The sequence below is a fragment of the Lithobates pipiens genome, unplaced genomic scaffold (genome assembly GCF_037356315.1).
Source record: "Lithobates pipiens isolate NorthernLeopardFrog02 unplaced genomic scaffold, aLitPip1_a1.2 Scaffold_18, whole genome shotgun sequence".
Taxonomy (NCBI): Eukaryota; Metazoa; Chordata; class Amphibia; order Anura; family Ranidae; genus Lithobates; species Lithobates pipiens.
Genome location: NW_027507758.1, coordinates 472,720,614 through 472,733,389, shown reverse-complemented (window position 1 = coordinate 472,733,389; position 12,776 = coordinate 472,720,614). Strand labels below are relative to the sequence as shown.

Sequence of the window (12,776 nt, the reverse complement as noted above, 5' to 3'; positions counted from 1 at the left end):
TTATCTTGCTTATTCTTATATACGTTATTGGGCTAGAAGCATGTTGTTTACAACCAGGAAAGGGGGGTTCCACATTTTCTAGTAGTAGTTTCCTACTAAGCCCAAGCACTGTCATGGGGTTGTTGCATGCTCCATCATACCCAAGAGCCCAGGTAATGTGGCCTGCTATGAGAAAAGGGAGCAGCAGGAGAATGCAGACAATGTGAGTATAAGGGGGCCCTTTGAAGATAGATTTTCAATTGTATCTGTATGGGCAAAGTTCTAGTAGCTCTGAGTCACAAGAACCCCTCTGACAATTTCAGATACACAAGAGGTTTATAAGTAAACAGGCAGTGCTGTGCTTTTATAGAAGAAAGCCTTGTATGCTCTGCAAAATGAGTATCACAAATGAGTATCACAAAAAAAAAAAAAAAAAAAAAAAAAAATGTAGCTTTTACTTATGTTCCGATTTATAGAAAAATCTTTACAGATATATAATTACATAAGTTTATAAAATTGCAAACAAAAAAAAAAAAAGAATTGTACTCGTCTGTAAAATAAACATGTGGATCCTTAGCTTCCGATCTAAGGAAACAACTGATTGACACAAACAGGGATACCATCCAGAGCAATAGTAATGTTTATTCAACATCTGAATCAGAAGGTGGCGTGTTTTTCTTACAGTGTAAAATTGGTTCAGTTACATTCTTATTAAGACAGCAGTATAATCCATAGTATTTACACAAGTCTATTTCCAGTGTAAAGACGTGTGTGCAACACAAGCAGCCAGTAGTCATGGAATGTCCTGTGCAGTGAAGTCTCTGTGACTTGCCACCAGCTACTGGTCCTGTACAAAATAGAGCATCCTCTCATTCATCTGGGACAGAAATGCTGTCCTTTACAAACTTTCAATAAATATAGGAAATATGCGACTGTCAAATCATAATAAAAATAGTCTTTGACTTTATAAAACAATAAGGTTGGAATAAATAAATTCTCTCAATTAGATTTTCTTTCATTTAAATCTATTCAGTGGTCAGTCACATTGCACCAAGTCTTTCCATGGCAATAATTGGCAATTTACATCCAAGTCTAGCTGCAATAGTCTGCTTTGCATAATCCAACAGTGTCACTTTATCTTCTCGGTCTTCTCATGGAGGCTTCTCTGAAGATGTGCTGGAAGTTCCACTAAGGTAAGGCTTAAAGCAGAACTATAGACAAGTGGTTTAACAGATAGCTGATACAGATATGCATGAATGGTCTACAGTCTAGGATTTTTTTTATTTTTTTTTATTCTGCGCGCCAATCCTGAGATTCACTCACCCCTGTCTGACAAAGCCAGTTCCCTGACTATCTTTTTCCAGTGTAGTAAAAGCAGTACTGTACAGCTTGGTCAAGAACCTGCCCCAGCCTGTGATTAAGCAGTACAAGAGCATCAGCTCACTGATTAGGTCATCTCTGTGGTCTCTCCTACCAGTATATTCGCCATGTTAGACTGACAGCGCTTGGAAATGCAGTACAGCCCGATTTGCTTTCAGTGCTGAACTTTGTACTACAGACTGGAAGAGTAGAGAATTACAGAAGGGTAATATAAAAAAACAGATTAGCATAGTACTTACAATTAATGTAAGGATTTTAATAACTACAGCTTCAATGTTTCTTTGAAAGCATTAGTAGTTAAATGCTCAGAGCTACATTTTAATGTGGAGTTAAAGAATTACCACTTCATCGCCTAACAATTCTCTCCACCCACAAGAACCTGCCTATAATTCTGCTTAAAAAGGCACAATTTTAAATCCCAAATAAGAGAAAAATAACATTCATATTTTGCAAAAATAAATAGAGTCCTGGGCTGTCAAAACTAAATTGGTTCACCCACCCGGCTCATATCTCCCTGGGTCCTCAAATAGGTCCTGGGTTTGTTGCAGTCTCACTTCTCCTGCTGTACTCCTTATTTAGGAGTTTCCACAAGGAGTGATTCTAAGGACTCAAGTACAGAGATTTTGCTGGTAGAGGTCCCACCAAGCTGAGGGTGTCTGCCCAAACTGAAATAACTCAGGCGGGTTGGAATTTTGACCCTAGTGTATGTGTTAAAGAAGGTTCATCTTTGTTCGGAAATACAGTAGCCCATTTCCTAGCCTCCTTAACTGATCTACTCATCATACTTATTTAAATCTTCACGATAGCATCCTGTCACAATTACCTTTCCGTACTTGGAAACTTCTCCAGCAACAGCTGCTCCTTACGGATTTTAATGGTAAGGCGATACTCCTACACTAGACACACTAATAGTACCAGTAAAGTGCATGAGAAGTTAATGCAGAGATGCAGCCATCGCTGAAGTACATTTCCTTCCTAGGAGGGTAAACAGGGAGGGGAGGTGGCTACTGTTGTCATGGACAGGTATGCAAGCATCTGGTTTGGGGTGGGGTAGAATAGAGGGCTAGTGAGGGTATGATGGTCAGTTTTTTGAACTTTAAGGTGGCACTCCACCCAAAAAGGGAAGTTCTGCTTTAGGCACTCCTCCACTGACACATTTGACATTTTTGTTTGGGTGGGGACGTACCTCGTTTTGCCAGGTACCTGTTCCCACTTCCACTTCCAATTCTTTACCTCCACATTAAAAAGTATCTGAGCATTTAATCAATTAACTACTAATGCTGTCAAATAAATGCTGAAGCTGGCCTAGTGTCAGGAGGCACATTCAGCTCACTGTTCACCTGGGCTTTATAACCTCGCTGTAGTTGGGCTTTATAGGATTCTATAACTGGACCATTTGTGATCGTCGTGCTAGGATTTATATTTGGAATGGCAGATTTAGAGTGGGGTTGCTGTTGACAGTAGACTGTACCAGACACACAACAGAGGGAGTTTGGAATAGTACAGGGGACAGAAACAGTGTTGGCATAACCAATGCACAGATTGGTAGACAGGAATGAGTGCATGGGATGACATAATGGCAGAGACACTTGCTATCTTGGAACAGAGGTGTGCAGTAAAATTGTTTACCCAGAATTCTAGGTCTTCGGCAACCAGATGATTTGTAGCAGTGGGGCAGACTGATGAACTATAGCAATGCCTGTAAGTCTTGGACAGATAGACCGTGCTTTTCACCTACAGTTCAAATCTTAAGTTTCTAGGCTCAAATGAAAATATATATACACACACACACACAATCTTAGAATAATAAGGAGCTTATGTATGAAAAAAATATATTTTTGTCCATAGCAACCAATCTACCTCTAACTGCCATGTGCAGAGTCAAAAATTAAACAGTTTTAAACGGTTTTGAATGGATGCTATTAGCGACAAAAAATCTCGGTTGCCCACTTTTCAGAAATGCCTTTTCCTTATTAGAGCCTACATTTTGACGCCTTACAGTTTCAATACTTCCTGCCCCACAAGGCTACCATGCAATGCAGTCAGGGTATTAAGTGAAGGGGAATGCTCCGAGACCAAGAACTCTATGAGAGGAAGGAGCAGCACTGAACTGTTCTCCAGTCAGATTACATGCAGACAGCCCATTCTCTGTTTCTCTCAAAATTACCTTTAGTAAAATGCAGTGCAATACTAAACATAAAGGGTCAGGGCAGAGAAACGGATCCCTCCCCAGACGAGAATACTAATTTTTCCTTCCCTCCCACCCCGATGATCTGTTCATCTGAAACTAAGGAAATACCCAGCACTTCTGCAAATGTAGAAGCATGTTGGAATGGAAGCCAACTAACATGAACCAGTGCCAAAACATTGGAAAAGTCCATAGCCCTGTGTATTCTACCATTTGACATTGCACAGGATAGCTTCTCCTGGAAGCGGCAGGGTAGTGAAGGAAATTTTGGGTATATGCTGCTGGAAGGTTCATTTAAAACTGAATCTTCCTTTAACTGCTGGTCTACCACCATAAGTTGTTGATTGGACAAGTGGAAGATTTTTTATTTCTGCAGTGCTCTGTACAAAACGGCACTGCAGAAATCACCTTCAGATGGCCAGCACTTCTGTTAATGGCTGTCATCTGACACAGGCACGGTGTACAGTCAATCCAAGTGGCTCTGTTCCCATTATCAATTGCAGCAATCACAAATGTAAACAATGCATAGTTTACATCCCAGAGCCTGCCCTATCCATTATTGTGAAGGAAGTATTAATTGAAAAATACACAAATGAAAGCAACAGCAGCAGAAGGTTAAAAGTAATGGATTTTACTTGACTGTTGGAATTTTTTTTTCCCCTTTAGCCCCCCCCACTCCCCTTCTCCATTACATCTCATCTCCAGCCTCTCTAAGCGAGTTGTATGTCTATGATCTGCTTTACATCTTACCCTGCACATTAAGCCCCTCTCTTCACTGTATTCTGCACATTAACCCCTCCATCTCTCGTGTGCAACCTGTGCATTTAATGGGCTGTATTCTAATGCACCAAGTGGCGTGATTTTTTCATTTACAATAAAATCTGGCAAAAGATGACATCACCTTGGGGTTTCTACTTTTCCAAAAAAAAACAAAAAAAAAACTGTCCTTGCATTTTAATTTAAAATGCTTTATAAAACAGAAAGATCGTTTTTCTCCCTCATAACATTTGGGCTTTTTTCCTTTATACAGTAACAAAAAAAAAAAAGTGGTTAAACTGGAAACTAGAAACTGAAAATGGCCTGGTAATGAGGGGATATTACAGACTGGTATTTCAAAGTTTAAAACATAAAAAAAAAAGTATTTTTTATACATTGTATTAATTGTAAGGTAGGGAGACTACTAATTCTCAGGGTGTTATCGGACTGCCATAAAAAAATATATATTTATGAAGATATGATTTTAAAGTGAAACTTCATCCTAAAAAGTGAAAAGGGGAAGTTCTGCTTCATGTCCTCCTCCCCCCCGCCTCGATCACATTTGGCACAATAACTTTTTTGGGAGAGTGGGTACCTAGTTTCGATAGATACCTGCATCCAATTTTGCTCGAATTGTCTAGGCCAAGTATAGGTAAACTTTGGCCCTACAGCTGTAGCAGACCCACAAGTCCCACGAGCCATTGCAGGACTGACAGCCACAAGCATGACTCCCAGAGGTATAGGCATGATAGAACTTGTAGTTTTGCAACAGCTGGAGGGCCACAGTTTGCCTACCCCTGGCCTAGGCAATCCATGCAGACCTTCACCCCCCTTCCCCTTTGCATACAGCCTTCTGGGACACATCACAGGTCCCGGAGGGCTGAGGGGTCATGTGCCAAGTGCAGTGTGACTCACGCATTTGCAGTGGGAAGCTGGCTGTGAAGCCACAAGGAACACCGCTAGCTACCCTTGGTAAACTTGCCGGAACCAGCCCGGGTGAGGACAGCACTGGATCCCTGGACAGGCAAGTGTCCTTTTAATAAAATTCAGCAGCTACGGTATTTGTAGCGGCTGACTTAATTTTTTTTCTTTCTTTCCCTCTTTAAGGTGTAATTGGAGACCAGCCAAACAGAGGTGAGTGGGCAGCAGGAAGTGAAGCCTTGGTACCAAATTATAACTTTTTGTAGTGATTTATGCTGAATACAGGATTTCTACTATACAGCTTGCAATTTAATTTACCTTAAGAATAATTCAATTTCAAATGGCAGAGATCTTGCAAACCTCTCTGAGCAAAGCTAATCAATGTTCTTGAAGTCAAAACATCATTGGAAGACATGAATGCTGATATTGCCAAAAATACCTGAAATTGTGACACAGCATCCACAACCTAACCCCCCCCCCCCCCTTTGTGACTTATGTCCAGCCATTCTTCAGGGCCAGGGGCTGGCAAATACAGTATACAGTGAATGCTGTGAGTGTGGCAGTGCAAAGCTGGAATTACTAGGAAGACAAGGAGTAAAAATTCAGTACAACGAACTGTGTGTACTTCCATCTCATATAAAAATCAGAGCCTCTTGGCTTGTTTGATATTCTAAAAACAGATGTAGATTAAAAATAGATTAAAATAACAAACGGGCTCAACTACAATAGCCAGAAAAAAAAATGTGCAAAACCAGAGCCTCGCTAAATTGCCTGGAGGGAGACTGTTCCACCATCTGTGTTACCAAGAAAAAAAAAAAAAAAGAAAACGCCACGTTCCGCTTATTCGTGGAGCCCAAGACATGAGAAACCAGCAGACTATGTCTTGGTGTTCATGTCTGCCGTCAGCATTGAGTTACTATGCAGAGATTCACTCATTTGCTCATCTTACAGTAGGTCTCTTGAAAATCTTCTTTCTTCTGAGTGTCGTTGGTACGCTGCCATGGGATTACAAGCTTTGAAATATCTCACGTGCAGCCACTGGCCAACTCATTCATCGTACAGGAGCAACCTGGAGAGGCCAGGAATTTAAGGACAGCCTTGTCAGGCACAAAAGTGGTTATCAGTGTTTCGCTAGGACTTGTAATCCTTTCGCATAGTGTGCGCCATCCAGTTGACTTTGGTTGTCCAACTCTCTTTCAGAGCCTCATCAAACTTTTGTTTAAATTGTTTAAGTGCTTCATCTTCTGTCTTCCCCAGAGCCAGAGAATCCTGAAATCAAACAGTAAACAATGATAACTAGATAAAAAAAAAGAAGTTTAGCTACTTAAAACTTAACGTCAGTTTTTCTTATCTCTGTAATTGACCCCACTAGGGAGATTTTTACATATTTCCTGTCCCTGTGATGCCCCCATATGACATGGATGGTACAATTGTCATCAGAATAGGAGGGAATATATAGTGATAAAAACAAAAACATTGTCAGAGTTTCTAAACCTTCTTAACTGTACTAAAATGCACTTTTGTTTTTTGCTGTGGCCCCAATTGGCTGATTTACAAAACTCTCTCCAAAAACGTCACAAACCACAATAAGCAAACTGCAACATGAAAGCAATAAAGAGTAACCACAAGACAGTGGGGAAGGGGCTGTGTCCTGTACTGCATTTCAAGAGAAGGCTTTTACATGCAAGTCAAAATTCCCATTATCTTAGTTGTACAGTTGAGGACTTGTATTTATAGATCATGCGACATCCCAAAGCAATAAACAAAAAGGTGGGCAAACAGAACTGCCAACAGTAACTTAAAACAAATTAGGCCGCGTACACACGGGCGGACTGTTCGCCCAACCTTGTTCGGCAAACAGTTTCATCAAACAGTCCGCTCAAAATTTGCATGAGCGGACTTGCCCACACACGAGCGGACTGTTTGACGAACAAGGTTGGGCAAACAGTTCGCTCAACTTTTGAAATGAACGGACTCGCCCACGTAAGGCGGAGGCAAATCCGCCCATTTCGAGCGCGTGTACAGGTAGGCGGGGCCCGCGAAGGAGACGTCGCGGGCTCCGCCGCCTGGAATGGGCTTAAAGGGGAACCCCAACGCCGAAAAAAATCGGCGTGGGGGTTCCCCCCAAGTCCAGACCAGACCCTTGTCCGAGCACGCTACCCGGCCGGCCAGGAAAGGGGGGCGAGCGAGCGCGCCCCCCCTCCTGAGCCGTACCAGGCCGCGTGCCCTCAACATGGGGGGTGCCTTGGGGAAGGGGGGGCCGCGCGGCCCCCCCACCCCAAAGCACCTTGTCCCCATGTTGATGAGGACAAGGGCCTCTTCCCGACAACCCTGGCCGTTGGTTGTCGGGGTCTGCGGGCGGGGGGCTTATCGGAATCCGGGAGCCCCCTTTAAGAAGGGGGCCCCTGGATACCGGCCTCCCACCCTATGTGAATGAGTATGGGGTACAATGTACCCCTACCCATTCACCTGTGAACTAAAGTACAATAAAAAACACAACACAGAGAAAAAATATTTTATTGCACAGCTCCGGGGGTCTTCTCGCCGGACTCCTCCGCTATGTGTGTGTAGCTCTTTTGCTAGCGGAGGAGTCCGGCTTTCTTCCTCCCCGCCGCCGGCCTCTTCTCCCGACTTCGGGGGTCTTGTCCCCCTCTTCGGTTCTTCTGCCGGGCCACCGCGCCTGGTCCGGTGGCCCGGTCTTCTGTCGCCGTCTTCCGTTCTTCTGTCGCCGCCTTCGGTTCTTCTGCCGGGCCACCGCGCCTTCTTGTAGCTCTTTTACAGGCGGTGGCCCGGTCTTCTGTCGCCGCTGTCGTCGCCGCCGCCGCCGCCTTCCGTTCTTGTTCTTCTTGTTCTTCTTCTTCTCCTGGAGATGTTGACTCGACGAGCTCTCCGGCCGGAATGCCAGGGACACGCTCCGCTGCCACTTATATAGTGACAATGGGGCGGTGTCACATGGTATATGTCACATGGGTTGGTCACATGGGTTGATGTCACATGGGGACTATGACATTGTAAGGGGGCGGGGTCACCATGTGACCAACCCATGTGACATATACCATGTGACACCGCCCCATTGTCACTATATAAGTGACCGCACAGCGCGGCTCTGGCATTCCGGCCGGAGAGCTCGTCGAGTCAACATCTCCAGGAGAAGAAGAAGAACAAGAAGAACAAGAACGGAAGGCGGCGGCGACGACAGCGGCGACAGAAGACCGGGCCACCGCCTGTAAAAGAGCTACAAGAAGGCGCGGTGGCCCGGCAGAAGAACCGAAGGCGGCGACAGAAGAACGGAAGACGGCGACAGAAGACCGGGCCACCGGACCAGGCGCGGTGGCCCGGCAGAAGAACCGAAGAGGGGGACAAGACCCCCGAAGTCGGGAGAAGAGGCCGGCGGCGGGGAGGAAGAAAGCCGGACTCCTCCGCTAGCAAAAGAGCTACACACACATAGCGGAGGAGTCCGGCGAGAAGACCCCCGGAGCTGTGCAATAAAATATTTTTTCTCTGTGTTGTGTTTTTTATTGTACTTTAGTTCACAGGTGAATGGGTAGGGGTACATTGTACCCCATACTCATTCACATAGGGTGGGAGGCCGGTATCCGGGGCCCCCTTCTTAAAGGGGGCTCCCGGATTCCGATAAGCCCCCCGCCCGCAGACCCCGACAACCAACGGCCAGGGTTGTCGGGAAGAGGCCCTTGTCCTCATCAACATGGGGACAAGGTGCTTTGGGGTGGGGGGGCCGCGCGGCCCCCCCTTCCCCAAGGCACCCCCCATGTTGAGGGCACGCGGCCTGGTACGGCTCAGGAGGGGGGCGCGCTCGCTCGCCCCCCTTTCCTGGCCGGCCGGGTAGCGTGCTCGGACAAGGGTCTGGTCTGGACTTGGGGGGAACCCCCACGCCGATTTTTTTCGGCGTTGGGGTTCCCCTTTAAGCCCATTCCAGGCGGCGGAGCCCGCGACGTCTCCTTCGCGGGCCCCGCCTACCTGTACACGCGCTCGAAATGGGCGGACTTTCCGAGCGGGAACAGTCCGCTCATTACGAAAGTACAGCGGACAAGCCCACACACGGGCGGACTGTTCGCTCAAACACAGTTTCAGCGGACAGTTTTTCGGAATTTCCGAAAGACTTTGTCCGTCCAACTGTCCGCTGAAACTGTCCGCTGAAAGCCCACACACGAGCGGACTGTCCGCCCAAACACTGTTCAGCGGACAAGGTTGGGCGAACAGTCCGCCCGTGTGTACGCGGCCTTACATATGTTGCTCTGCTGAGACTGATAAAAAGGCATATTTCCATCAGACACAAAAATATCAATAAAATAAACATGCAAAATTAAACAAATGTTTGTGTTGTGCTCTCCTTAACACACTCCATAAAAAAGGAGTGCACACACAAATTTAATATTTGCATTTTTATTAAGATTTGTGTCTGAGGAAAATGTGTCATTTATCAGTCTTAGCAGGGCAATACATTTAATTTGTTTTAGGTCATTGTGAGGGTGTGAGAACACGCTTTAGGTTGCAGTGCATAAGTATTTTTTTGGTAGAACTTCCAACAGGCTCATGAAAAACAAGGGTTAAGGAACCTGAAACAGATGACAGTTTGACACACCTTGTGGCTAAAGCGCACGTCAACCGAAGTCTGAAGAGCCTCCTGGAGAGGACCAGGCTTGCAAATCTGGGATACAAATACTTGATGCTAAAAACCCCAGGGACACACCAACAAACCTGGTAGAAGAAGTTGTGATGGGGAAAGGAGAACCCTTTCCTTAAAGATGTTTTTGAAAGTTGTCGAATCCACCTGTCAATGGTGGTGGGGGAGGCAGGGTTCCCGCCACAAAAAAAATAAAAAAATAAAAAAAGGGGGGGGGGGGAATGACTCTGTCGGCAAACAGAAGCCAAGGCTATCCGGTAGAAAGCCCTGATAACATGATAATTTCCTTGGTGTGGGCTGGGTCTCGGACGTACATCAGGTTGAGATCCAAAAAGGTGACACAGGGGGTTAAACAGATTTACATGAGCAACTTCCCGAAGAAAAATCTTGATCAGTGCATTGAGGATCACAAGAAACTATCACTGTTGTGTGCAGCAGCTGATTGAGATTCTTTATTGAAGAGATAATGGAGTCTAATAAATCACCAGGGCATCTACTGTAAAGGCCAGAGGATGCACATCTGTTGCGTTTTTTGTTGAACCTGGGAGGTCAAGATGTCCATATCTAGGTTTTTTCACCCTTGATAAATTTGAAGATCTCGGGTCTAGGCTTTTGTGGTATAGGAAGTACGCTGGCTAATTGTCCATGTCAGGGATGTGGATGGCACAGAGCTCTAAATTGTGAATTTATATCCATGGTTTTTCTTTGAGCAACTTAAGTTCTGGTGCCCCCCGATAGTATATGTAGGTCATTGCTCTGGCCACATTGTTCGACTGCACCCTGACTACATTTGATGGCTCTCCATTTCAGAATGCTGATAGGGAGTCTTGCCATCTCCGAGGACCAGGTCCCTTGAACAGTTAAGGAGTTGTAAACTCTCCCCCAGCCACAAAGGCTGGCATCCATTATCACCTTCCAGAGCATATGAAGGAATGACATTCCTGACTACAGGACAAAGTTGAAGATGCACCATGCCAGGAGAGCTTAGTCTGGCTCTATAGGTACATAGGGCAGTCCAGAGAGATAATTTGTTGTTTGTTTCACAACATGTGAGGATGTGGAGTTAAAGTGACCTGGAGTTAAACTGGCTAAAAGGGAACTGCATCGAAGGAGGCTATTAGGCCAAAAAACCTCATGCAGATTTAAACGAAAGTCTACACACAGGACCTTAAAAAAGCAATCTTTTCTAAAGGAAGGAAAAAGGTTTGAAGGAACTGAATCGTCTTTTGGATGTTGACAGACAAGGTTGTGGCTGAGGAGTCCTTCGGCACAAGATCATCCAAGCACCCTGTAACATCAATGTCCTGGGTCCACATCAGAGCAAGAAGCAGGGCAAGCACTTTTGTGAACACTCAGGGTGCAGAGGAGAGCCTGAATTGCAGTGCTACAATTTTTTTTTCTTTGAAAAGTTTTATTTATTGCTTTTTTAACATAACAGGTACATACAAGAACCAAGGGGCCACACAAAAAAACAAAACAAAAAACAAACAGTTTACATCTCTTCAGCATTGACTCTTCCTCCTCCTTCCAACCCCCGCTCAGGGGAAAAAAAAAAAAAAAATCAAAAAAAAAAAAATCATCAAAATAATAATAATAAGGCCACCTTTTCTTAACAACAGTCAATGGTACATTCACTTGTGTCAGATAATGACATACATGTTAAAAAGCCCCTCTCAGGTGCATACTATTATGTATCACTCAATCCGCCACCGTGGTTTCACTATTCATCCAACTGCCCCACACCTTATCAAATTTTTGTGGTATGCCCAGCAGTGCTACAATTTAAGAAGTGTTGGTCTCCCACAGCAAAATGCAGAAAGTGTTTTTGTAATTGGAGGATGCCACAAACTCCCCTTGTCTGAGAGAAGCAATGACAGACCATGTATATCCCATCCAAAATTTTGGCACACAAATAGGTTTAGCCCAATATGGGGCAGATGTCCTCATTTGTTTTGGGGACTGAACAGGTTTGACTAAAAACCTTGGAACTTTTCCATTGAAGGAGATAGTAAAACCACTCCATATGACTGAAGTTGGTGCAAGGCAGCTGGGTAAATATAAAAGTGTGTGAAAATCTCACGCTAATTATAAGTGTAGACTGCTTCTCTTTCATCACTCCTTGGATACAAAGAGATAATGAAAAAAAAATTGAAAATCTAAAAGGTCGCACTGTCTCGAAGAAAAACAAAAAAAAAAACAAAAAAAAAAAAAAAAAAAAAAAAAAAAAAACCTCTTAGGGCCCTTTCACACAGACTTGTCCGTGTACGAGCTCCGCTTTGCTCAGCAGGGGATCACTGTCGACCCCAGCTGAGCAGGCAGATGACTGATCAGTTTCTGCACACTGTGCAGGGACAGACCTGTCTAAAAGCCACTCTCTATGGGGGAAATCGAATGAAGACGGACTGTAGAGTCCGTTTTGATCCGATTCGCCAAATGGATGGAAAAGTAGGGTTTCCATCCGTCACACTTTAGTGGCTCAGAGCGGGTCGGAAGTCAGCGGACATGCCACTGCTGACATCCGTCGCTCCATAGACCTGTATTTGGCATCCGTTCAGGTCCGCCTAAAAAACTGACAGGCGGACCTGAACGGTCCGCCCGTGTGAAAGGGGCCTTATCCAAAAATAAGCAAACACAGTATCAACTAGTGATAAATAAAGTTCAACAAAAGTGTCCATGTGTATCAAAAATGATCTGAATGTGGTATCCACCATTTTCAGTGATAATAAAGTATAACAATTCAAATGAAAAGTATATTCCACATTCCCAGACGTAGCCTGTTAAGGGGAAACATGTTGAAAGGAGGTGGGAGCTGTGACATGATGAGCATCCAGATTTGTTGGTGATCCCCATGCTGGATCATCCTCTCTCTACTGCCTAATATTATCTCTGTTGTAAGTGCACATTTTA

The 12,776-nt window shown here is 44.7% G+C and overlaps 1 protein-coding gene across 4 annotated transcripts in view; it reads right to left on the bottom strand.

Annotated features, from left to right (window-relative positions):
* Positions 1–603: 603 nt before the first annotated feature.
* The window catches only part of PIK3CB (phosphatidylinositol-4,5-bisphosphate 3-kinase catalytic subunit beta), a 252,409-nt gene continuing 240,236 nt past the window's right edge, over positions 604–12,776 (bottom strand). For all 4 annotated transcript variants that reach the window (XM_077488321.1, XM_077488319.1, XM_077488320.1 and 1 more), the window contains one exon: positions 604–6,493. In XM_077488321.1, coding sequence (XP_077344447.1) covers positions 6,356–6,493 — 138 coding nt within the window. In that variant the 3' untranslated portion in view covers positions 604–6,355. The remainder of the gene's footprint in view (positions 6,494–12,776) is intronic.